The 27,426-nt window shown below is 41.6% G+C and overlaps 1 protein-coding gene and 1 long non-coding RNA gene across 2 annotated transcripts; one reads left to right on the top strand and one right to left on the bottom strand.

The window, feature by feature from the left end:
• Positions 1-2,120: 2,120 nt before the first annotated feature.
• LOC139433819 (uncharacterized) lies at positions 2,121-11,615 on the bottom strand. The gene is made up of 8 exons (XR_011643222.1): positions 11,555-11,615; positions 10,628-10,668; positions 9,922-10,026; positions 9,584-9,743; positions 9,334-9,414; positions 8,385-8,502; positions 3,391-3,470; positions 2,121-2,891 (listed from the first exon to the last, which is right to left on the bottom strand). It is a non-coding gene; the product is annotated as an uncharacterized lncRNA (long non-coding RNA).
• A 718-nt stretch (positions 11,616-12,333) lies between these two features.
• On the top strand, positions 12,334-20,243 carry LOC117446193 (high-affinity choline transporter 1-like). The gene is made up of 10 exons (XM_034082220.2): positions 12,334-12,622; positions 12,847-13,204; positions 14,015-14,225; positions 14,331-14,444; positions 14,962-15,117; positions 15,701-15,849; positions 15,939-16,014; positions 16,334-16,401; positions 16,761-16,914; positions 18,017-20,243. The coding sequence occupies exons 3-10, from the start codon at positions 14,042-14,044 to the stop codon at positions 18,706-18,708; spliced, it is 1,593 nt and encodes a 530-aa protein (XP_033938111.1). The 5' UTR covers positions 12,334-12,622; positions 12,847-13,204; positions 14,015-14,041; the 3' UTR covers positions 18,709-20,243.
• Positions 20,244-27,426: the final 7,183 nt, after the last annotated feature.

Raw genomic sequence — 27,426 nt, 5'->3', positions numbered from 1 at the left:
CAACAACGTTAGCAGTACAATGCAAATGAGAAGCCTCCACACAGCAGGTGGAAAAACACGTTGACCAGTCAAACGCAACAACTCCTGATAATCAGGATATGTCAGCAGCCCATTGATACACATTCACCAGTTCTTTATCATCAAATGACACTTTTTTTTAACCATCGTAGGAGATGGCTGTCGGACTTTAAGACCCTCATTTGTGGAAAAATGAGGTCCAAGCCGAACCGGAGAATCAGATCTCTGCCCAGTAAATGTATTGGGCAGACAGATGATAAAATAACTGTTTTTTACTGATGTGGGAAATGGATTACTGTCAACACCGTTATCTCCACTCTGAAGTGGTACAGAAACTTCTCCTTTATAGTTACCCAGCACATGAATAAATCTATCACTAAATTTGCATTCAGGCAAATCTGCCCTTTTTTTTTACCACAGAATGTGTAGCCCCAGAATCAACCAAAAATGTGTGGGACATTTCTTAACGCAAACATTCACTGTCATATTTCAAATATGTACCCTTTTTAACTACAGACATGTCCTCTAATTCTTCTAATTTCTCAATAGCATGTATGATGCGTGTGTGTGTGTGTCACTTCCCTGGTTAGATGCTGCTGACATGGGTTCCGTCTCCCCCGACCGAATTCCTTCCTCCTCCTCCACTCCCTCCCTCGACTGTCAGTTTGAAGAATTGTCTTTGTTGTGGTCCGATTTATCCGATCAAAAGTTCTTTTTCTTCTTCTCGTGTGGGCATTCAGCGAACCGATGACCCGTCTGTCCGCAGTTAAAACAGCGATTGTAGTTATTGCTCCGGCCTCGGAAACCCCCTCCTCTGCCCTGGCCATCACTTTGGGTCCAGGCGGTTGTGACAGCCTGGACCATGGTCAGCTGGCCGGGGAAAGCGGGGCATGTAGTTATTCCTTTTTGGAGGTGTTCTTTTCTGTAGAGTTCAGCTTTCTTCGCGTCTCTTTTCTTTTTCTCTGTCTTGTCATGGATCTTTTTCAGTCCCGCTTCTTCTTCTTCATTTTCTTTTCTCTGTCTCTCTTCGTCTCTGCTCCCTCTCTGTGTGTCTTGCTGCTGTGCAGCTGCTCCAGCGGCGGCTGGTATGTTGACCTCTGGTCCAGCAGCAGCAGCCCCTCCAGGAGCCTCCACAGCAGGTAGCAGACGGGGGGAGGAAGGGGGGAATGGGGAACTTAGGTGAGGGAGAGGGTCCCGCACGCCTGAAACCAGAGGATAAAGGGAAGCATGTGATTTATATTGTGGAGGTAACACAAAACACTTTTTATCTTCCTCTTCAGTCTTATCCTCAGCCTGTATCTTTTTTATTGCCGCGGCCAATTGCCTTCTTTCATGGCACTCTGCTTCATCCTCCCAGTATTTTAAACACTTTCTATGAGTGTCCAGTTTTTCCAAGTCTTTTACTTTAATTGTACTCTTCTTTTTCATCCCATCTCCATACTCTTGTAATTTATCTCTTAGGTTTTTGATTTTTAATTTACTCAAAGAACCTCCCTTAGGAAATCCGAACATTTCCGTCCATATATTTAATTTAGACAGACTTCCTTCACCATATTTTGCTCGCATGACATCAACAATCGGACCCTCAGGAGGCTGTACACACCCCCTCCCCTGCTTTGCTTTCATAACAAAGTCTTTAAAGTGTTACCAAAACACTCCGTGTTACCAAAACACTCCGTGTTACCAAAACACTATTTTTTCATCCGTCGATGCCAGATATTCCAAATATCTCTGCTTTCGAGCAGTCCCTCTCATAAATGTCATGGAGTTTAATTACGTTTAACTTTAAACAATTTAGACTTTGTACATCTCACCCAATATTGGAAGCCCCTTTTAGTTCGCTGGATCTCGTGAAGTCAATCGGTTCCACCCCTCGCGCTGGTCCCCTCGTCCCGTACGTTTTTTTTCGTCGAGGTAGAGGAAGACCAAAAGATCCCGGAGCGCGCACCCACCAGCGTCCAGAGGTTTTCCCGATCAAACATACAGAGATCCTGCCGACAACGCCATTTGTTATGGAAATCTAGGACCCAAACACGGCTGGAGAGTACAAGTCAAAAGTGATCAAAACAAATAAATGGTGAATCAAGCAAAGCTGTCTTTTGGTTATTTATTTGAAGCTTCAAATACACGATACAATAATATAATGTCACAGGTCGGACAGAGTATGAAAAGTCTGCCCGAGAGTGCGCAGAACAATGAATAAACAGAGGTTATATAAGGAAATGAGTGGGAAAGTGAGAAATCTGGATTCACACAGTCAGATTGTTTATGAGACACCCAGTGGCCTTGAGTAGATAGCATAACGGTTCTCAGAGCAGGGAAGTTCGTGTGTGTCTGTGTGAGTCTCCCAGTAGCCAAAGCAGCTCTTTGGCCTTGAAGAAGAGGAAGAAGAGAATATAATAGGATGATAATGGTGAAAGCACAACAAGAGGAAATAACATTCATTTGGTTTAAGCATATGAAGGATCTGATATGATAGCACATGAAAAATGTCCACTACAAAACTCTGCGGTTCAAGGCACAAGTGATGTGAAGCTCATAAAGTGAGGCAAATAGAAATAATCCGCTGATGGAGTGTAGATGTGGAAATAGGTGCATTCGATCAGCTGACTGTTTTTCGCCACACTTTATAAGCCTGACTATAACCACCCCTTCTCTGAGGTGCAGGCAGTGTCACAAACAAATGATGGTCCTGATAGACTACAAAAATATTCGGTGTGCAGATCTTTGTTTTCACAATAAAAGTAGTTTCTTAGTGAATGTCCTGTACTGGTCTTAAAATCTCATAACATCAGCTTTTAATGTTCCTCTTGGATGTTCTTCTTGACCCTCAGAGAAGGAGAAGATGTCGTGTCTTTCGGGCATGTCCTTTCCTAACAAAAATTACAGGAAACATAAAACATTATTGCAGAACAAGTGTGTTATTTATGAAAGAGGTGTGTTATGGGGCTGTTGATATAATTATTTTTTAATTGTAATCAGATTATGAATGAACAGTATGAAATTCATCAACATTGAAATATATGTTATTATCAAAATAATATTGAACTGTTATCAAAACGTAGTGCAACTGTAGAAGCTTGCTCTGTTGTCTCACTGAAAGAATAACTTTTACCACGTTTTTTACAGACAATATTATAAGATATAAATAGTAGCAGTTCTCACTATGTGTTAAATATCTTTGCCTTCAATACATTAAATTAGAAAGCTGACAAAGTCATATTGCTAAATATCTAAATGTAACTTTTTGCATGGAATAAACCCTCAACTTAACTGATGTGTAGGTGATCTAGTATTTAGTATTGTTTAATGGAATGTATATCAGTGTATTCAAGTCAATACTTCATTCATATCTTTCTTGAGTCTTAGTACCTGTGCTGAAGTTCACTGCTGTGAGGAGTCCAGTTCTGTCTCTCACTCTCTGGTCCAGCCTGTCTGCATTACCTGGACACCTTAAACAAACAGATATATATGTAAAGTACCATGTGTACAAACAATATAACTGATTCTCTTCTGTTGAACATGTTGGATTGTGTATTGTCCGAGTCAGGGTCCTTTTTATTTTACTGTAACTTTGGAAAATGTGTTACCAATGCTTACTGTTTATTTGATATCAATTTGTAATACAATTAATAAAAACAACAAGGTTTGGGTTCGTTCTTCAGATGACTGTGACGTTAACTTGTAAGCTCAATAATGAACTACAGCTCAACCAACCTTATTGTAATATCTAAGTAATCATCTTGAAATATGACATTAATAATTGTAATATACACACATCTTATTGTGAGGTTGATTTCACATACACTACTTCGACGTTAGCTAAATAGAAAATAGCATGGATAATTTACAAAGGCTTTAAAAACACAGCAGGAGCCCAAGACAATTATAAAAGTTGTCATTATTTCAGTACAGTTCAATTGGTTTTATTTTCATAAACGGTTATCAACCGTTAGTGCCAAAGCAGTTGGCTATAATATATGAATTAGGGCTGTCAGTCGATTAAAATATTTAATCGCGATTAATCGCATGAATGTCCATTAATCGCAAATTAATCGCACATTTTTTATCTGTTCTAAATGTACCTTAGAGGAATATTTTTCAAGTTTTTAATACTCTTATCAACATATGAGTGGACAAATATGCTTTATGCTAATGTTTATTATCATTTGAACAATGACAAATATTCTCATGAATATTAAACACAACAACCTCTGAACATTACAAATATTCGCCTCAATTCAACCTGGGGCCTATACTGCGAACCTGGTTCAACCTAACCTGGATATGTTTGAGTTAGCCGGTTGGCTTAATCCAAAACATACGCGCTCTCGCTAAACGGTACTACGACGCTGGTTATCAAGTGGATCGCTCAAGCCAGCCGTGTCCTATCTAGTTAGGTGCGCGTTCACATGAAAGGGGTGGTATTTGGAGCATTCGACCAATCACAAACATGGAGAAGCGCACTGACAGCGCAGCGTCATACTTCCTGAATGAAAAGTGAACTTTAATACTAGTCAAAAATGAAGAAGTTAAACTTTAAACATCCATGACTTAAACACTTTATCCAGGATAAAAGCCACATAGCTGCACCTGCAAGGTGAATACAGCTGGTAAAAGAAAAAGTGTTTGAATGCGTACATTAACAGGTTTATGATATCACTGCCCCGTCTAAAACACGATCTGACTTCAATTACATTTGTCTCGAGTGTTTCGTCAACTTAATGTGTTGCTTAAAATAATACTTCTGCATACAGTATGTGACACTGTGAGTGTTGCACGGCCAGATACGGCTCAGCTGACTCAGACAAGGAGAGATATGATACATTATGAAGTGATATGCCGCAGACTGTTACTCTGATCCGGTTACTTATGTTGTGGCCGATATTTAAGTAAGCTTTCTTAACGCTAATGTTATAATAGTCAGATTGCTCTGAAGATGGGAGGTGATATTCTATTAATGTTCACGTTCACACAGTCGGTGATTTTTGCCGGCCGTCTTTCCTGCGACGGCAGTTTTTCTGTATTTCCTTTCTCCTGTAATATGACTTGATCGCTTTAAACTCCGCACACTGAGCTCTGATTGGTCAGCAGGCGGTGCTTTCACTGAGTTGAGCTCTTAGCCTGCAACCTAACCTGGTCCCGACCAGGTTAGCTGCTTAGCATATATTACCATGGAGATCTAGCTTGCTAAAAAGAGAACCAGCTTCGGATGACCGGAAAGCCGGAGTTTTCCCTGAATTTAGCCGGCTAAGCGAAAATCCTGCTTCGCAGTATACCCCCCTGGAACCTCTTTCATACAATACAAATGGTGTGTGTGTGTGTGTGTGTGTGTGTGTGTGTGTGTGTGTGTGTGATCGTTGGAGCTATGCTCGAACGGGAGCTGTCTGGACGCTGCAATCATGTTGCTGCAATCATGAGTGTGCTGACTTCTCGTACAATGTCCCGCTGTCTGGCTGCCTGCATAAAGTCAAGTGCTCGGCGCAGTTGTGTGGATAGGGCGCTCCTCTGTTTTCATATCACAGCTCCTTATATCCGTTAGCGCAGCTAGCTAGCACCAGATGCTAACAACAACAATAATAATAATAATACATTTCATTTCGAAGCGCTTTTCCAGGTGCTCAAAGACGCTTTACAGTGGTGATAAAACATGATAAAATAGAATTTAAAAATGTATAAGAACATGATAAAATAACATTTAAAAGTTATTAAAACAGCAACACAGCATAATTCACAGATTAAAAGCCAGTCTGAAGAGGTGTGTCTTGGTCAGTGTTTTGAAAGTGGGGGGGTCAGTGCAGTCTCTGATGTGTTGGGGGAGGGAGTTCCAGAGGGTGGGGGCAGCGATGGAGAAGGCTCTGTCGCCCCAGGTTCGGAGCTTGGTTCGTGTGGGGATAGAGAGGAGGTTCGCTTCTGATGAGCGAAGGCTGCGGGAAGGGGTGTAGTGGTGGATCAGGTCGGAGAGGTAGGGGGGGGCCTGGTTATTGAGAGCTTTGTGTGTTAACAGAAGGATTTTGAAGTGTATTCGTTGACGGACAGGGAGCCAGTGCAGGTTACAATAGCCGCGTTCACACTGCGGTACCGTACGGTAATGCACGTAAGGTCTCTCTCTCGCTCGCTCGGGGCACACATACACACACCCTCCCGGTCCTCCCGATGGCCAGTCGGTGCCTGCCGGTGAGCGTGGAAGTGTGGTCTGCCACAAGCGGGCGGCAGGAGCGGGGCTGTCAGCAGCATCAGCTTGTAGATGGTATTTTAAACTCGATGCGCTCTGAAACTACGGGGCGGCCGAGGAAAAAAAATACACATGCGTTAATCGCGTTAAAATAATTAGTGGCGATAATTTTTTTTTGACGTTAACTTGACAGTAGGGTGACCAGATCCCAACAAACCAAATGTGGGACAAGGAGTATGGTTGTGTGGGACAATGTGGGACACCCTCTCAACAGCACCCCCCAACCCCCGGAAAAAAAACGTAACAAATATATAACAACTGAGCAGAAAGTGAAGTCAAAATGCAGTTTTTTTAATAAAGAAAAGTAAACTAAGGCTAACCAAGGCAGCAGGCATTATTACTTCCAGTGTTTAGAAATGCATCTTCTTAATTCAACTAGTGTATTACCTGTACAAGTAGGCACAACATAAATTAATAGATAAAATAAAACCAACACTGGCCAGGAGGGAACAGAAACATAATAATACATCAAATAAAATAGCTGTATGGTAAACACTGGTTATTTCTGCTGCTGTTACCTTGTCTGAGTAGCCATCATTTTTTGGTTTGAGTAGGAATGTCTCCACAGAGTGGGATGTCTCTTTTTGAGCGACACGTTTGTGAGAATCGCATTCTCTGTGTCTTTTGACGTCGTATTCACCGCCATGTGCAATTTAAAAATTACTCTTGCAAAGATTGCAAAAAACTCTCTGAGAGTCGCCCTGCACTGGCTTCACCCACGGGTAAGTGTCTTCCCAGTCTTTGTTGTATGTGCATCTTCTTTTCTTCTTAGCTGTAGTTTCAGTTTCCTCCATTTTCCATAACCTGCTGCGTCGCCTGCGTTCGTTGTTGTTGTTTGGCGGGGTGGGGGGGGGGGGGTGTGTCAGTGAGTTACTCTCATTGGTTAACACTTGACCAGCACCCGCCGTGTGTTACAGATTGATTGACAGCATACACAGCCCCTGATGATAGCCTTCCCTGCTTTCTCAACAGCCATTGAATGAATCTGATTTTAAAGAAAAGCGTTTTGGCCAATCAAAATGAAATATGCGGGACATCGTCTCAATTTGCGGGACGCACCAAAAGTCGGAAAAATGCTGTGCAGTCCCGCGCAAAGCGGGACATCTGGTCACCCTACTTGACAGCCCTAATATGAATTACTGCTGTATAGACTACAACCACTACTTGTTTAGCTAGCATAAACTCAACAAAGCTAGCGTTAGCTGGCTGACTGACGTTATTTCGCCGCTAAACTGCACGATATAAAACGGTGGTCTTCAAAGCGGATTTAATCCTCAATCACAATAATAATATTCAAAGTAATACTGGGCAAGTAATGGGCAAAACGTACCGTTGATTGACGCGCCATGTCAGCGGTAGCGACACAAACCGTTAGCGAACAGTTAGCCCCGCAGTCATCCGGTGTAGGTACCAGATGTGTTCGGGGTACCAGACGTGTTCGGGTGTATTTTCGTCATATCCGTCATATTTTACAGCAACTCAAGAGGGCCATGATGGTCAAATTCCGAACATAGCTGACACTTCATTCTTTACTTTGTCCGTTATTATATGTAGAAGATTATACTTGTTCTCCGTCATGGTGTTTCCATAGCAACAACTTCAAACAGACATAGCCTACACTTCATTCTTTACTTTGTTCGTTATTATATGTAGAAGATATTAATTTGTTCTCCGTCATGTTGTTTCCATAGCAACAACTTCAAACAACAACAACTAACCGCTAGCCGCAAAGCTAGCATCACAATCACAACAAATCTGTCAATGAACACAACAGAACACAGATGTAAAGCAGCAGGATGTAAACAGGGGAGAACAGTTTGTATGTATGTGTGTGTGTGTGTGTGTGTGTGTGTGTGTGTGTGTGTGTGTGTGTGTGTGTGTGTGTGTGTGTGTGTGTGTGTGTGTGAGATTGTTAAAGTGCAACTTTGTTGGGAGGATTAAACTGCCTAAAGCTTTTTCAGGCTCAACACCCTGGGCTTCAAGTTCCCCTCATCCAGGCCCATCAACACTTTCTGGGTGAAGTCGAAAGTGTTGACCAAGTCTTTTGGGTAGCTCAGATGCAGGGCAAAGGTCAGTGCAAAAAGCAGGATGAATGCGGCAGCCAGTGTGGGGAGTTGGATAACTCCGTTACCCTCAATGACAACAGCGATCCTCTCTGGGCAGAAGAGCGTGGTGTCTGTTGACCTTGCACCGATCATGAGAAGTCCGACCGCGATGTCCTCTGTGTCTGGATCATCAGGCTGCTCCACCTGATGACAAGAACAGATAAACGTTACCCAAATTGCCTCTCTCAGAAATGTGTTTCCTGAAAAATACATCAGCGACACATCACATCAAATACCCGTATGTTTGGTGCATAATGTGGGTTTAAGGAAACGCCTATTAGCATTGCACAACATAATGTTACAGCACCAGAAACGTCAGCCTCCAAAATAAGCAATCAGTTGACATAAATGCTTTCAACAAAAAACATTTATAACCTTCATAAGGGTAGGATTCATTTTATCACTGTATTAGACTGTTACTATTAGCTAGTTGTACCCAATAAACTGGCAACTGAATATGTATTTACAGTATAATCTCTCCCTACTACACATACAAGAAAATATGGGGAACACTAGAAATTATTTTGTATTGAACACTGATGCTGCAGGAAAGAAAGCCCTCATGATTGTGTATTTTATTAAATCACGTGAGCTAATTTTTTACACTGAAACCTAAAGAGCTTAATTTCAAATAAATCCTAAAGTAGAAATCATATTCAACATGTCCATTGTGTACCTTACAATAATTACAATTCTTATGGCAATATTCAAATCTTGGAACTAGACCCTGAACGGGATGTGAGCAACACAAGAGATAATGTTTGATTAACACCTCAGTGACAGAATCAAGCTTCGATGACACCAGGACAGTTCATACTTTTTCAAACTCAATCTATCATTTATTATAATTTTTTCACTATAAAAATTCAAATAATTGTCTTCCTGCGATAGAGCTCCTGAAACAATGTAACAAGATAAACTATATTTTTGGATGATCAGTCACATACATTGAATACAGTTATTATGCTGACTTACATGCCACAGCCTCAGAAACGTGGAGTCATCTTCATGCAGATATGCAGGCAGAGCACGTCGGACATGGACGTCACCTTGCTCCTTGAGTGTGAGAACATATCTTTGTTTTACTTTGGATGCTAAACAGTATAACCACACAACAATTGATATCACAAGAAAGCGTTCTTCCATGACTGCAGAGATTAACATTTTGACAAAGATAATCCACTCTAGTATGAGAATAAAACACCAAGAGGCATAACCGACTCACCTGGAGGTCATAGGAGGCAAATAGCTGATCCAGAACTTCAGTTTCCTTTCCTTGCTTGCCGCCTTCTTCCTGAACAGGCTCCTAAGATGGAGGACATGTCTATCCAACTCCGCATAGAAGTGGTTCTTCAGGTTGAGGTTTGTTATCCTGTGAAACTCTGCTAAAATATAAAATGACTATTTAATTTACAGTACAATGTATATGTGGACTGAAGGCAGCAGAGATAAACAGAAACATAACATGCTAAATCGTAAAACAATCGAGTAAACATGTCAAAGTTATCAGTGACAAAGGCACACAAAATAATTATATAGTTGTAATAAATAAAATATTTTCACCTGTGACTCCATTTTCAAGGCAGGCCAGCGTTCCAGGATCTCTCCAACAGGTAGCTCATCATTGATGATCTCATTGCGCCGCAGGGCAAAGGTAGTCTGCATTAACTTTTAAATCAAGGGAATAATAATGTTATAATGTTCAAGTAACTCTGCCCTTGTATCAAAGACAGCAGCACAAAGTTTGCATTTTTGTAACCATGTGGAATAAACATGGACGAGGGAAGGGGCTGCAGCACCCCCCAAACGCGGCGCACCTACAGTGTAACAGCCCCTACAAACCGGCGGGCATGTCTGAAGATAGACCAACAGCCAATCACATGAAAGCTATGCTTTGCTCCCACAATGCAGTTTGGCTAAGCGTGACCTCACCCCATTTAAAGTGAATGGGCAGAAGCGTCAAAGCACGCCGCCGCTGTGTGTAGGGGCCGTAACTTCACTCCATTCACTTTGAATGGAGTGACGTTACGCTATGCCAAACTGCATTGTGACAATCAAATCATATGTCAGTACAAGCTCTAGCCAATCAAACCGCGTGCTTGTGTGTCCTGGGCGGGATATTCATGTGAGTGGTTGTTGGTCGAGCTTCAGACAAGCCCGCCGCCGTGTGTGTAGGGGCCGTAAGCATGGCATGTCACAGTTGCGCCGCTGCGAGGCTTCACTCGCACCCCCCTCCAGTGCGTCACAGTTTCTCCATTGTGAGGCTTACCCGATCGAAGAAGCCATATATCTGCCAGTTGCTTCAGTTTCCTTAAGAGAAAAAACATTGAAGGTTAGCTGGGTTGCAAAGTTTTCACAAAATGATCTGAGAAACACTATTTTCGAACCTAAAATGCCGGCAGGCGGAGCGCTTTTCTTCTTTTTTGTTACAGCATGCATGTCTGTGCATGTTTTATTAACTTAGACTAGAGGCATAGCGGATTTACGTTCATTTTATCCACTAACGTTATACCATAACCGTGCGTTCTGCATGTTTGTAAAAGCAAGCTAATTTGAAACACTAGACTATTAATCTGTTAAATCCAGCAGCCGTCGGTACCGAGGGGTTCTTGTTCACGAAACTTTGTCTCAGGGCTTCTTAACATTTAAAAACCAAGATAAGATATCAGATTAAAGCTGAAATTCCACATATTATAGAATTATTAAAATCATCACTGTGCGATCGTTACCTTTGCTGAGTTACATGTATTTGAAAACGCTGGGGGGTATAAATTACCTTGTAAAATGAATAGTCTAGTGTTTCAAGTTAGCTTGCTTTTACAAACATGCAGAACGCACGGTTATGGTACATTGTATGTAGAGGATCAAATGAACGTAAGTCCTCTTAAGTTAATAAAACATGCGGTAACAAAAAGAAGAAAGAAAACGCGCCGCCTGCCGCCATTTTAGGTTCGACTTTTCCAGAAAACTATTGCAACACAAACGTTCCACTTTGAGATATAACTTAAAACAATATAAAAATACTGTCTTACACGTAAGTTAAATCATTTTTCAAGTGAGGCAGATATTAAATGTAGGCTAGCTAACAAGAGCTCAAATCAAACTAACACACCATGCGACACAAAGTGCATTATATGCAGAAATGAATAACACATCATTTAAATACTGTGCAAAGGCAAGACGTAACTAAACTCACCAGAGTAGTGCGGCCTAACAAGGATCACGATTCCGGCAGTGAGAGCACGGTGGGCAAAGTATTCTTAAAAGTCTAAGCTACTTCAACAGAGGCGAAGAGTTAATGGGGCGGACTCTGGTGAAGCATGTGGTGAAGGATCTACGTCTCGGCACGTCGGGGGCGGAGCACATACGTGATGACGTCAGACCAGCGTCAGACAGATTCATTAAAAATGTTTGAGTACTATTACCAATATGTCCCAAAGTGGTTGAACACTGTACACAATAATAAATCAGTTCATAGTCATCAGAAAATTAGCGGTGAATTAACTTTTTGAAATGTTTGAGTTAAAACAATCAATTTGCTTTCAGAAGCTTGTAATGTTCGGTCTTACAGTGTGCAAGAACACTGGTGATTCTGTGAAATCACTGGCTGATTAGTGGTTTTGAAAAATCACTGTTGTGGTTGTAGTGGTTTTTCAAAATCACTTACTAGTGATTCAATAAGTTACAGAATTGTATAATTATATAAATATAGGTAAAATATAGTGATAAAATATAGGTTACATACCTTGTGTTGTGAGAAATGACAAAAAGATGGTTCCAGAATGATTCAGAAGTGGGAAAATGAATAAAGCAACCTCTGGGTTAAAAGTAACCCAGGCAGGTGTTCAACTGCAATTGAAGCCCTAATAACCCCTTTGACCCAGCATGAACAACCCACCAGTGTGTTTACAGTACCCAAATAACCCATAATTATGACCCAGCCAAATCAACCCAGCAATGTGTTTATAGAAATAACCCAGCATTTTTAAGAGTGTAGATCTGCGCATGCGCAATACGGGTCGGCAGTTGCGAGAGAGTATTTTTGTTGGGTAATCTATGGTAGGGCTAACCCCCTAAACGCACCAGGAGCGTCTGCGCCACGCTGTGCTACGGCTGCGCTACGGCTGCGCCATGCTGCGACCTCCTCCTGCGACCTAACACACCAGGCGCGTTTCAAAACGTTGCGGAAGCGGAGCGTCGTGTGTGCAGCCTCGCAGTTGTTGTTGATTTTGGAATATTTCCTGGACATTTTGTACTTCTACAAGTAAGTAGGCTACGTAGTTAAATGGTTTATGTTTGTATCTGTTTAAATCGGGTTTATTGTTGTTATTTCCTATGTTGTTGTGTTGTAGACTACAGACACAGTTAATAATAATTGTAATATTCCAGTTATAAACGACATGAATCAAAGATGTGTTGCTGTATTTTAGTGGTAAAAAAATATGCATTCATCATCATAATTATTGTATATATATATATAATTGACAGTGCCTGTAAACCGGAGGAGAACGCTGCAGTATTCTCCTACTTGAAAGACGGTGGTGGGGGGGAGGAGAAGGAGCCGGTTTTGGGTTCACCCGGTGCACCCCCTCAACCAGCAAAGCAGACAACAAGGTGATTTTCATCACTTCCTGCCTGCGCCGCGCTGCGCCGCTTCAAAAATAGGATTCATCCAATATTTTAGAAATTCCTTGCGGCGAGGAGCTTCTGGGACGCGCCGAGCCGCGGCGTGGGGGAGCTCAAGCCTGACTCGCCCCCAGAGCAGCAGTCTTCGTCTCCCCAAACTACGCCGCCCCTCTGCGGCCCGCAGGTGCCAGGATACCACGGCAAAACAGAGCCTCCCCAGGTATATCTAAACAAGTACTCGCCTGTACAGTGGGGTTAGGCGGTCATTTTGCAGCTCGTGGTATAAAAATAGACATGGGCTAGAATATTCATGTGAAAATAGTGCCATATTCTGCCATGCCTGTAGAAATGTTCGGTCCGAAATAATGCATACAATAGCACAGATGCCTTCACCACGAATGGCTACAAAACTATCTCATATCCCAAGCTTATCAACGGGCTAATGTTGCAGCTGAAATGTTCTCCAGGTCACAAAGTCAACCTCACATGATGATGTGATACCAGTTTTCAAGCACAGTAAATATTCTCTTCCCAGAGTAGCCTATATGATGGGACCAAGGTGATGTTTAGAACATGGTTTTAATAATACTTTTGCTTTTTAATGTTTGCCATTTCAAACCATGAGCTGGTTTAAATAATATGTGCATTGAGTCATCACAGAAGAATTTCAATGACACTTTTGTATGTCAGAAAGGGTGCATGTACTAGCATAACATTTTTTATTTATCTGCATAATAAGAGGAAAACCTATCTCCAAAAATCAAGACAATTATCATCTGTAGTTTTTGGCGTTGGGTTTGAGTTGTTCTGGTTCCACATTTTAATCTTAAATTACCTTTTTCTATCTGGTCTTGACTGTAAAAGGGAGGTTTAGTACAAGACGTCAACGATGACCTTGACTATAGCTGCCTGTGACTTTTTAAATGTATCATATCCCATTACAGTTCTCTGTTTAATTTACTGCATGCATCCCCTCATTCCTTGTCTTCAGCTCGGCATGTCTTGATAACCCTTGTGCGCTTTCCCTTAGTTTGTCGCCACCAGAAAACCCTCCACCATGGCCGTCCATATACCAGGCCTGATAATGATGTTCCTCTTCTACCTTCTGGTGTTGGGAATCGGTATCTGGGCATCCATTAAATCAAAGAAGATGGAGAAAAACACACACAGTGGACAGCTGGAAGTTTCTTTTCTGGCTAACCGGAAGGTAGGCTTGGTAATGGGAGTCTTCACAATGACGGGTGAGTTTTGAAAGAGCAGACACATAATTTACTATTCAAACTAGATCTTCATGAATAGATTACCCAAATGTATGGAAGTTCTGTGATGTTTATTCCCTCCTGCAGCTACTTGGGTTGGAGGTGCCTTTATCATTGGAGTTGCAGAGTCGGTTTATGACCCCACAAAGGGACTCATCTGGGCTCTTATTCCTCTGCAAATGTCAGTTTCCTTTATTATTGGTAAGATCTTAAAAATATCATTAAAATCCCCAATTCAAGAGCTTATAAAAAAGACTATGGGTCTGATGGCTTTTCTAAAATATCTTAACCTTGGCCTTACTCAAGATACTGTATTATGCAATACAGAAAAACCTAAAATTGTCTTAATATTAACAAACTCCTAAATGTAAATGTTCTTACATGTTTTTGTAAACAATAAAGGAAGGAATCATTTAATATTCCATAATAATATCATACTTTCAAAACAGCCATGGTTCATGATGGGTACTTTTCCATTTGATACTTTAAGTACATTTAAGTGGCAATACTTCTATACTTCTACTTAAGTAACATTTTGAATTCAGGACTTTCACTTGTAATTAAGTATTTCAGACCAAAGTATTTCTACTTTTACCTAAGTAAAGGAACTTCTTCCACAAAAAAATAAAGACAAAGAAGCATCAGGCACAAAATACTAAAAGCAAGATTCTTAAATGATAACTGTTTGCACCACTATGCTTGCTGTGTCTTTTTAAAGGTGGACTGTTCTTTGCAAAGCCAATGCGGGAAAATAACTACATCACCATGATGGATCCATTTCAGAGGAAGTATGGGAAAACTCTGACCGCAGTTCTTGCCATTATTCCTTTCATCAGTGAATTGATGTGGGTTCCAGTCACATTGATCTCCTTGGGTAACATGAACACATTTATATCCAAAGGTTCTAATCAAGTGTTGTCAAATTTGAAGGTCACCTATTATACAAAATCAAATTTGTCATGCATTTAAACATGTTAAGAGATTCTGAAAGTTTCAGGACAAAAACTATTCTCTCTCTTTTTGTCCTGATACATCTTTTATAAAAACCTGTCTGAAAATGAGCTGATAAGATTTTGGCCACTTTGTGATGTCACAATGTTTGGTGAAAAGAACGAGTTGTGTGCATCCATTGGCCAATAACCAACCAAGGTACCTTATCACTTGAATCTCCTCCTAGAGCACCATTCAGTTTTTTCAAACCAAACATCTCTCAGAGGGGCGTTGGGAGCCGCTCCTTATTTTCATTTAAAGCTACGGATACAGAATCAGCACTTTTGAAACAGGGCTGAAACAGAGGGGATTATGGGATGCTACAATGCATGATCCCTTGATATTTCAAGCGAAACACTTCAGATACATGTTTTTTATATATCTGAGGCCTATAATATATTGATGAAAAAGAGTATAATAGGGGACCTTTAATGTTTAAAGGAGTGTGTTTTGTGTGCCTCCAACAGGGGTCACTATTAGCGTTTTCTCCGATCTACCTTTAAGTCTTTGCATCTGGATCTCCGCTGCAGTAGCCATCACCTACACTCTTCTTGGAGGTCTCTATTCCGTTGTTTTCACCGATATCGTCCAGCTGTCATTGGTATTTTGTAGCTTGGTGAGTTCAACACTAACACAGCAGTTTTTTCCAATACAATGAATGTTTTTCTCTTCAAGGTTTTACTGTATAATTTCCTCTTTTCACAGTGGCTGTGTACCCCCTTTGTTCTGGCTAGTGATGTTTATACTGACATCACTAAAACAGCTTTCAACAACACCTCTCACGGCCTGTCCACACAGCGGCGTGCGCTGACGCTTGCCGGCGGGCGTGTCTGAAACTCGACCAACAACCAATCACATGAATCTCCCGCCCCTGACACACAAGCAGCGGTTTGATTGGCTAGAGCTTGTACTGGCATATGATTCGATTGGCTGACGCCTCACCGAGGCGTCAAAAGTTGAACATTGCTCAACTTTTGCAGCGAGCCATGCCAGCTACGCTGCACGTCGCTTCCCACGATGCATTTCGGCTAAAAGTGACGTCACCCCATTCAAAGTGAATGGGGAAGCGTCAACGCACGCTGCTGGGTGGACGGGCCGTTAGGCCTCCTGGATTGGCCACATTGAACCTGATGACGTGTGGAGATGGATTGATAATTTCCTAGCAATGGTAAGGTATATTATATATGTACTTAGTCATACATTCTGGAGTTATAAATGAGCTACATAAAATAAAGAGAATTTGAAAAAACCATCAGATAGATATTATTTTTCAAAGCAAAGTATTTTTTTATGTTTTAAATAATGTCTAGCAGCACTCTTTAAGAACGCACCTTTTTTTACTTGGTTTAAGCCCAAATAATAAAGTAATTGATTTGATCAAGATATAGACATGAAATAAGTGCATTAGAAGTATGAAGGATGTAGGCGCAGATAGAATAATGCATGTAATAAAATAAGACAGTATACCTCTGACTCTGCATTGTTGATTTGCATAAAGAAATGAAGATAACTCATTGTTTCTTCCAGAGTGTTGGAAATCTGGCATTTCAAGACTTCCACCAAAGGATCCTTTCCTCCAGCTCCACGTCTACAGCCAGGATGATCTGTTTTATAGCGGCAGGTGTCGTCCTCATTATTGGAATTCCACCTGTGCTGATCGGTGCTGTTGCAGCCTCAACAGGTAAATCTCACACACTGGACAGCAGCAGCGCAGTGTTGAATGGGACCATTATTAGGCAGCAATTGACCAATATCTGGGAAAGGGTCAGGAAAAAGAACCCTGAAAATGAATTGGTCATTGGTAGAAATAACAATACAAGTAAAAATTGGCAAGCATACTTACAATACCAATACATCTTCACACAAATATAACTGCACAAAGATAAAGAATGTTGGGGAGAGAAACTCCCTCTGGAGGGAACTTTTGGATTTGAGCCTTTGTAGACCATTTAAATGCACCAAGACCTTTGTAACACACTGAACCCCAAAAAGCATATTTGGGCCCCTTTTTAAACAGCTACTTCCTATCAATATGCACTTATTGGGATTATATATGTTATTAAACTCTTGCTTAATGTGTTAATAGTATTTGTAGAATGTTGTTATGCAGAATGATGCATTAATAAGGGTTTTATGAGGACTAATAAAGAGCTAAAATGCTACTTGTTGGGAAAATACTGAATGTACTCTTCCAATATCAGACTAGCACATGGTAACAAAGGCCCTACGTAGCTGTGTACGTAACCGGATGTATGATTACATAGAAGAAGCTCATGAGACACTGTGTTGAACATACGATAGCTATGTTCCTACGATTAACATGATGACACAGCCCCTAGGGAGATAGGCATATGACTGTCATGTTTATTGCTCACGCAGGCCTTAGCTAATCTGAACTAAGAACAGAATACTGCTTTGAACCGGTATTCTGCATATTGTGACTGTAACACCCTCTCTTATATATAAACATGTGAAGCGTCTGGGAACTATTTTGTCCCATACAGCTCTGTATGTGATCACTACTTCCATTCTAGCAAGGATAATAAATACATGTATCCTGATATTGAAGCGCAAGCCGGTGACAAGTGATATTTTTCCTAACACTACTAATATGCATGCTATTAAGCAAATACTTTATGATTTACATGTGTATCCTAAAATGTTGCCATACAATGTAAGTATACTTTAGCATTTAGTCACTTTAGTTAAATAGTAAATCATACCAAGATACACTTAAGTGAACCTTCTCAATAGCTTTACAACATCTCTATCTTATGTTGCAGACTGGAACTCCACCACATATGGTTCTCCTTCTCCGTATGAGCGAGGAGAGGCGGCCATGGTGTTGCCCATCATCCTTCTGCATCTTACCCCAACGACCAGAAAAAAGTGTGGTCATTCAACATTTTTAACAAAATTAAGATTTGCTTTTCTTCTTCTCCAGGCATCGCACAGAGAGCTGCAGTGGGTGATTCGTGTCTCCATAGCGGTGGTAGGGCTTGTGGGAACTTCCCTCACCCACCTGAACAGCAGCATCTTGGCGTTCTGGATCCTGAGCTCAGACCTGACTTACACCATAACACTTCCTCAACTCATCTGCATCCTCTTCATCAGGGTTTCCAATGGCTACGGGGCCATTACAGGCTATGTCGTTTCTTTTGTGATGAGAGTTCTGTGTGGAGAACCCGTGTTCAATCTTCCTGTCATCCTGCGTTTCCCAGGTTGCACATGGAAGGACGGGGTTTACATTCAGCACTGGCCTTTTAAGACTATTTGCATGCTGTCCGCCTTGATCTCCATTGTGATGATTTCCTATGTGGCTTCATTCCTGTTCAACAAGGATATCCTCCCTGAGAGGTGGGACGTGTTCAAGGTGAAACACCAGAAAACACCAACAGATGGCGCCAAAGGGTGCGATGGAGAAAAGGCTGCTGCTACTAATGAAAATGAGCCAATGCTTGAAACAGATTGCTAATTTTCAATTTCTATTGACTTTATGTCTTGTTTTATTTTTGTAACATTGTTTTTGGCTTAAAAGTTTTCATAATCAAACACCAATCACTTTTTAAGAATGTTTCAGTAATGACTACATTTCTATTCCTTCTGCACTTCGGCTTCCACACATGGGATTATTAATGATGTGTGCAAAATTCTGATACACAATATGCGAGATGCCAATATATCTGATTTACAAATAATTGTTATGGTATTATTTTGTTATCCCTCTATGGTACGCACTATGATGCTATTTGGGTGTTTTTTGTCATATAATAGACTAAATAAACATAATCTAAATAAATAATTATTTGGGGGTACTTTTTGGGGTACGTTGCCTTGAGGCAACACTGTACCATAATGGTAAGTTATGAAAAAGAGAGTTATTGTTTCAAATTTGAACAAAATGTATTTAAAAACACATGCAAAATACTAAATAGCCTCAACAGGTTAAATTGCATGCCAATTCAAATGTGAAAATCTTTATTTTTTATATTTTAACAAGATTACATGTCTGAAAGTTGCCTGCAGGCACATTGTACTACCATTGTAAAACAACCTTTAGGAATAAATACGCGAAGAGCCTAGGCATCTTTCATCAAACTTTATTGAGCCATTTGACAAAATAGACTCACTGCTTGTGGAAGTTCATGAAGCAGTTATTGTCAGCAGTGAAGCACAGGTACGTGACACACTTTGATCACTGCACTTTCACCCTTACAGCCAGGGTATTTGCACCGGCCCTTTTTCTCCACCCATACAGGCCAATGGTCAGTGTGGTCTTGATGCACATGTGTTGATGGCACTGATGAGGAAGAACCTCTGTGCTTCTTCTCAGCCAGGTCTCTGTCAACATTATGAGATGGTCTCCCCCTCTTTTGCAAGACTTTCCTCTCGTTGCAAAGGCAACTTCAGCTTTGAATTTCAGCAGGCTGTACATTTCTTTCTTGGGGATGCACTTCCTTGACCTGATCTTTGTTCTGTAGAGAGCAATCAGCGAGTCTAGAAGATCCACTCCTCCCATACTTTTATTGTATGCATGCACGACACTTGGGCCGGTAACCTGCACTGTTTCTTTCTTTTTCTTATCCCATCTTTGCACAGATCGTTGGGTTGGCTTTAACATCAAATGTATCTTGGTTAAATTGTAGAGATCTATGATGAATGGTATGCTTTTGAACAGTGTATACCTAAACACACAATACCCCAATATCATGGTGAATCCATAATGGTACGGTGTTGCCTCAAGGCAACATTTACAATTGACCATAATGGTACGATGTTTCCTCCAGGCAACATTTGCATTTTAACAAGTTTCCATTACCTAATTAGCAAATTAAGTATATTAAACTATTAGAAAATAAGGTTTACTCACCTATTATTGTGAATACATTTTTTTCCAGACAAGAAATGCGCAGGAAATTACGTTTTTAGACACATTTCTTGGAGAGAAATGGCTGAGCTGATCCTTGTGGGAAAGGCGGCAAACAGGGGCTGCAGTCGAATAGTCCAAAAATCAGCTCCTAAATTCTAACCCTATCGTCTATTCCTTGACCTCTGAGTGAAACATCATGGGGTTAAGGGATAGTGGATAGTAGAATTCAAAAGGACTTAGGAGAAGAGACTGCGGTACTTTAGAGAATCCGACTGCACTTTCACTATCTGACGTGTTTATGATGCGCCAGCGGACGTCATTTTGTGCGTCTGCTGCTGTGGGGAAACTATGGAAACTACAGTTTTCTATACAACGGACTACAACATGGATGTTTAATTAGAACGAGGGACTACTGTAAACTCATCTAGACTCTGCACCGTGCTCTGATGCTGTTGCTTTATTCTTTATGAACGTGGACAACAGAGAAACATATTCTTCATGACCAAAGTTGGAATTGAAATAAAAAATGAAAGTGAAACTTATGCACGTCACCCTCTCCCTCCGGTCCACATTAATACAAATGATCCCAATACGTATGATTGTATGAAAATATCTTAAAATAAATACAAATGTATTTATTATAAACGTTAGTCCTTAACATCTGTGTATATCACCATTCAAATCTTTTAAAAGTTGAACAAACCCCACACAGCTCAGTGAAATGTTGAAATGTTTATTTGATAATTTCAGTAAAAACTACCGTTCATATTTCTCTTTTTGATTATAATACTGATGAACGTTCAAAACAAAGCACTTTGGCAACTTACCACATACGTTTTAAAATGCTTAATAGGCCTAAGCACCGTAACTTTCATGATATAATTTCTCCGTCATAATCGTTTGTTTCCGTGAACGGCCGACTGTTGTGTGATGGCAAATGCTGCGGCTGCAAGCCGCATTATCTCCTCTCCTTTCGGTGAGGGAGGTCCAGTGGTTCCTAAGCTAAAGGAGGTTATAAAGGAAGTTTGAAACCTCCTTTCCTATCATCTAGAGAATTCGAACAGCACTTATCATGGCTGCCACTGAGGGACTTCCGGGTCATTTCACTCGGTTAGGAAGGTTCCTAAGCTAAATGGACTATTCGACTGCAGCCAGGGGCTGAAGTCGAATAGTCCCTCAGTGGCAGCCATGATAAGTGCCGTTCGAATTCTCTAGAATGATGAGAATGATAGGAAAGGACGTTTCAAACTTCCTTTATAACCTCCTTTAGCTTAGGAACCACTGGACTTCCCTAACCGACAGGAGAAGCGAAAATGCTGCCCCACAATGCCTTGCAGCCGCAGCATTTGCCGTCACTCAACAGTCGGCCGTTCACAGAAACAACCGATTATGACCGAGAAATTATATCATAAAAGTTACGGTGCTTATTAAGCTTTTTAAAACATAAGTGGTAAGTTGCCAAAGTGCTTTGTTTTGAACGTTCATCAGTATTATAATCAAAAAGAGAAATATGAATGTTAGTTTTCACTGAAATTATCAAATAAAGTCAACATTTTAGTCTTTACTGAGCTGTGTGGAGTTTGTTCAACTTTTAAAAGATGTTTGAATGGTGATATACACACTGATAGATGTTAAGGACTAACGTTTATAATAAATACATCTGTATTGATTTTAAGACCTTTAGTTCATACAATCATACGTATTGGGATCATTTGTATTAATGTGGACCGGAGGGAGAGGGTGACGAGCATAAGTTTCACTTTCCTTTTTTATTTCAATTCCAACTTTGGTCATGAAGAATATGTTTCTCTGTTGTCCACATTCATAAAGCAAAGCAGCAGCATCAGAGCACGGTGCAGAGTCTCTCGATGAGTTTACAGTAGTCCCTTGTTCTTATTAAAGGAATGGTATGCTCATGACACTCATTTTTAAATAATTATCATCCGATAAAACAGACCAGTCTCTGCCAGTCTTTCTTTTTTTTTTTTAATCCGACGACATTATCAGTGATTTTAAACTGATTATATACCGAAATAACATCAACACTGTGGGCGCCGCCATTTTACGGACGTGACGTAAACCATGCGTTTGGTTTTCGAAGACACGTTGATCTCCATGTTATTTACTGTAGTTTCTCTCTTCAAATATGCCTCACTGTATCGCGAAATATTGCCACAATTCTGATAGGAACAATCCACGGAATGCTCGGTTCCATCTGTTGCCAAAAGGTAAGCGTAAGAAGTACATTCGGAGGCAGTGGCTAGCGAAATGTGGCCGGCCCGAACCGAGAGATTCACAGGCTCATGTATGCAGCGAACATTTCAAATTTCCGGACGACTACTCTCAGAGTATGATAAAACATAACATGGGATTTCTGGAACAACCATTACTTAATGGAGATGCAGTACCATCGGTCTTTCTGGTGTCATCACCGACCAGGACACCAGTTCGGCCAGTTGAGAAATCGCCCTCTGCAAGTGTGAAACGACGGAGGAGCAGAAGTAGTGCTCGGAGTAAGAATAAGGTATGTTATAGCGCATTTCCATTGCAGCGGCTAGCCCCGTTTTAACGTCCAGGCCAGGACAGTTTTTGGTGGCCTTTCCATATAGCGTAGTACCGGCTAGTGTGTATTTCCCCCCAGTTTTTCCGGCCCCATAAAATCGTGATTCTATGGCCAGGGACAATGAAGCTGAGTATGCTAAACAAGAGAGGGAATCGCTAGCAAGGGTGGTACTACATGCATACATATAGTATCTTATATCATCTTCCTATTATACACACATGCATTTCCAAACATTTGGACTACCTATGTTGCAAATGTATTATCTTTTCAATTTACACACGGCATCTATTGCACGTCTGTCCGTCCTGGGAGAGGGATCCCTCCTCTGTTGCTCTCCCTGAGGTTTCTCCCATGTTCCCTTTAAACTGTGGGTTTTCTTCGGAAGTTTTTCCTTGTACGATGTGAGGGTCTAAGGATAGAGGGTCTAAGGACAGAGGGTGTCGTATTGTCATACTGATATGTATGGCTGAATTCCCCCATCCAATCTCTTCACATTGGTTAAAACTTCTTCCTCTGCTGACGAGTCCGAACTCAAATACTCCGCCATGTTTCAGTGTGTTGACAAAGTGAACGCATGGATGACGTCACGACCATCACGTGACTACTGAAAATGGCAAAAATGGCGGCGGCCAGACGGAATATACAGGTTTTGATAAAAAAGAGCTATAAAATCATTATTTACTGGGGAATATCGCTGATTTCTTCAGGGTATGGTTTAAACATGTTTCACTAAATACTGAAGTTTTGATTAATTATCTAATGAGTGGACCATTCCTTTAAACATCCATGTTGTAGTCCGCTGTATAGAAAACTGTGGTTTCCAAAGTTTCCCCACAGCAGCAGACGCACACAATGACGTCCGCTGGCGCATCATAAACACGTCGGATAGTGAAAGTGCATTCGGATTCTCTAAAGTACCGCAGTCTCTTCTCCTAAGTCCTTTTGAATTCTCCTATCCACTATCCCTTAACCCCGTGACGTTTCACTCAGAGGTCAAGGAATAGACGATAGGGTTAGAACTTAGGAGCTGATTTTTAAACTATCCGACTGCAGCCCGGGTCTTCAAATTGGCCACCAGAGAGTCATGGGACAAATTCAAACACTACTATTGGTTCCTTATGGTCCTGCCTCTTTTTTAAAGTATTGCATCATAATTTGAGATGTATTGTGTGAATGTAAAAGGCAAAAAATGGGTATGTTGCCTGGAGGCAACATCATACCATAGAGGGTTATGTTAAATACAATACAAAAAAGTCAGATAAAAAACATTTTCCAATTGATTGCAGGGTCACAAAATGTGCATACATCACATAATAGAATAATTATAGTTACAAAATACCTACAAAAGATATCAATCACATTTTTTGTATCAATTTAATATCAAATGATTTTCAACTTGTATTCCCAAAATGGGGGAAAAAATACAATTGCATAATTAACAGTAGCATCACAACTCACACAGGTAGTTAAGTTAGAAATGATTTGAAATAAGAAAGCAAGTCATGGAAAGAAATCAACCTAAACCAGTTATCATATAAAAAAGCAAACATTTTTTTAAATAAATTGTTCATGTGATAAGTATTTCCTGGATAAATTACAACTGTTCATTGAGCTGCCTCTAAAGAAATACCACAACAGCTATGCAGTGTAGTATATACATAAAGTAAACATTGAACATTAATAAGCTTATCTGAAAATGCTATATTTTCAGTATATTTTATGTAACAGGATTGTATGTGTTAGAACAGGGTACAAAAATACTGGACTCAAATGCGACGGCTCAGATTTTAATGAAAAAATAAAACAAAGTTTTAACAAAAAATCACTCAAGCGAGGACAAAACAAAACTTCTCGATTTCAAACAAACAAAACTCTTCTCTCTGGTTTTAACGCTGGGTCTCTGGACATGGAAGCACACTGAAACAAGACGAACTGGCACAAGACAAAGGGAGACAAGGACTATTTATACATGAGGGAATAGGGACCAGGTGGGAACAATCAGGGGCGGGGCAGACACTGACGAGGACGGAAAATCACCCAAAGTGAGGAATTAAAAGGACCTGAAAGGAAAGACAAGAGGTAAGTACAAAATAAAACAGGAAATGGGAAAACGAGACATGACATGAAATAGACAGACAAGACATGAAGTAACAAGAAAACGTGACTCTACATAGAAACCTTACTAGACTTGGAATTACATACCTGACTAAACATGAAGTGACAGACATAAAACAAACACGACTAACACAATTGACGAGACACCACAGTACCCCCCCCTCTAGGGACTGCTCCGGAAGTCCCAGACCCTCCTGGATGATCCTGATAAAAGTCAGTGATCAAACTCCGATCTACAATGAAGCTTGCAGGGACCCATTGTCTTTCTTCGGGACCGTAACCAACCCAGTCCACGAGGAATTGTTTCCCTCGACCACGGTTACGGACTCCAAGCAGTTTCTTAACAGTGTAGACAGGACCACCATCAACCATCCGGGGAGGCGGTGGGGGCTTAGAGGCGGGCACCAGAGGACTCTTACAGGCTTGACCTTCCCCACATGAAACGTAGGATGGACTTTGAGCGACCTGGGTAGACGTAAGCGCACAGACACTGGGTTAATCACCTTAGACACCTGGAAAGGACCCACGAACCTTGGGGCTAGCTTTCTGGACATGACATGAAGGGGTAAGTCTTTGGTAGCCAGCCAAACGCTTTGTCCAGGCCTATAGGATGGAGCAGGTCTTCGATGCCGATCCACCACCTTCTTCATCTGGCTGGCACTGCGCAGGAGAGCACGACGAGCACCTGCCCAGATCCGGCGGCACCGACGGACCATGGCGTGTGCCGACGGGACCGTGACCTCACCTTCATTGGCAGGGAACAAGGGTGGCTGATAACCATAAACACACTGGAAAGGAGTAAGTCTAGTAGCTGCGGTGGGCAGTGTGTTGTGAGCATACTCGACCCACACCAGGTGCTTGCTCCACGATGCCTGGTTCTGGGAAACGAGACACCGCAAACAGGTCTCCAGCTCCTGGTTGATCCGCTCTGATTGGCCATTGGACTGCGGGTGGTAACCCGAAGACAAGCTGACGGTGGCACCCAGGAGATGGCAGAACTCCTTCCAAAAACCTGAGATGAACTGGGGGCCTCGGTCCGATACGATATCCCTGGGAAAACCATGAATGCGGAAAACTTCACGTAACATGACCTCTGCCATTTCTTTGGCAGAGGGGAGCTTGGGTAATGCAATGAAATGTGCCATCTTACTGAATCTGTCCACCACCGTCAGGACGGTGGTGTTTCCCTCGGAAACGGGTAATCCAGTGACGAAGTCCATGGAGAGGTGTGACCATGGACGATGTGGAACAGGAAGAGGCTGCAGCAGACCCATCTGAGCTTGTTTGGAGGTCTTGTTTCTGGCACAAACGGTGCAGGCTGCCACATACTCTGCCACCTGTTTCTCCATAGCCGGCCACCAGAAACGTTGCTTTATCATAAAGATTGTGCGTTTAACCCCCGGATGACAGGTGAGCAAAGACGTGTGAGCCCAGTGAATTACCTGTGAGCGAACAGAAACAGGTACAAACAACCTATTTTGCAGGCAACCACTAGGAGCCGGGCTCTCACCATGTGCTTGCTTCACCACAGATTCTATTGGCCATGAAACTGCCCCAACCACACAATGAAGTGGAAGGATGCTTTCAGGTTTTTTGGCAGCAGGTTCAGGCTCGTACATGCGTGACAAAGCATCTGGTTTCACATTTTGAGAGCCTGGTCTGTATGACAAGGTGAAGTTAAAGCGACTAAAAAACAATGACCATCTAGCCTGGCGTGGGTTTAGTCTTTTGGATTTTCTAATGAATTCCAGGTTCTTGTGATCAGTCCATACTATAAATGGTTGTTCCGCCCCCTCTAACCAATGACGCCAGTCTTCTAAGGCTATCTTTACTGCCAAAAGTTCCTTGTTCCCCACATCGTAATTCCTCTCTGCGTCTGTCAACTTCCGTGACAAGAAAGCACAAGGATGGAGCTTGTTGTCCTGAGCAGACCTTTGGGAGAGCACCGCTCCGACGCCTTCGTTCGAGGCATCCACCTCCACAATGAATTGTCTCTGCGGGTCAGGCACTGTGAGGATTGGAGCGGTTGTGAACAACGTCTTAAGTCTTTGAAAGGCTTTCTCCGCCTCAGTGTTCCACTTAAAAACAACATGAGAAGAGGTTAGTGCATGTAATGGCGCCGCAATGGTGCTAAAGTTTCTTATGAACCTTCTGTAGAAATTGGCAAAGCCTAAGAATTGTTGGATCTGTTTCCAGTTTGTGGGAGTTGGCCAATCTTCCACAGCACTAACCTTTACTGGATCCATCTGAACATGGTTAGCGGTGACGATATAACCCAGGAAGGAGACCGTCTTGACATGAAACTCACATTTCTCAGCTTTGCAGTACAGTTGATTCTCCAACAGTTTCTGGAGTACTTGGCGGACATGTTGAATGTGAGTTTCCTCATCCGGTGAGAAAATTAAGATGTCGTCAAGGTAGACGAAGACAAACTTGTTGAGAAAGTTCCTCAACACATCATTGATCATACCCTGAAAAACACCTGGAGCATTGCATAAACCAAAAGGCATAACAAGATATTCGTAGTGGCCACTCGGAGTGTTGAACCCTGTTTTCCACTCATCCCCCTCCCGAATTCTGACGAGATGATAGGCGTTTCTGAGGTCCAGTTTGGTGAATACTTGGGCATCCTGCAACAGTTCAAA

This window comes from Pseudochaenichthys georgianus, chromosome 5 (genome assembly GCF_902827115.2).
Source record: "Pseudochaenichthys georgianus chromosome 5, fPseGeo1.2, whole genome shotgun sequence".
In the NCBI taxonomy this organism is placed as follows: domain Eukaryota; kingdom Metazoa; phylum Chordata; class Actinopteri; order Perciformes; family Channichthyidae; genus Pseudochaenichthys; species Pseudochaenichthys georgianus.
This window is presented reverse-complemented; position numbering and strand designations above follow the sequence as displayed.

Bases quoted from the DNA above. Each gene is read 5' to 3' on its own strand.
- LOC117446193 (XM_034082220.2), top strand. From the start codon at position 14,042: ATGGCCGTCCATATACCAGGCCTGATAATGATGTTCCTCTTCTACCTT. The intron at 14,226-14,330 runs GTGAGTTTTGAA...TCCCTCCTGCAG, and splicing joins GGGAGTCTTCACAATGACGG to CTACTTGGGTTGGAGGTGCC. The intron at 15,118-15,700 runs GTAACATGAACA...TGCCTCCAACAG, and splicing joins AGTCACATTGATCTCCTTGG to GGGTCACTATTAGCGTTTTC.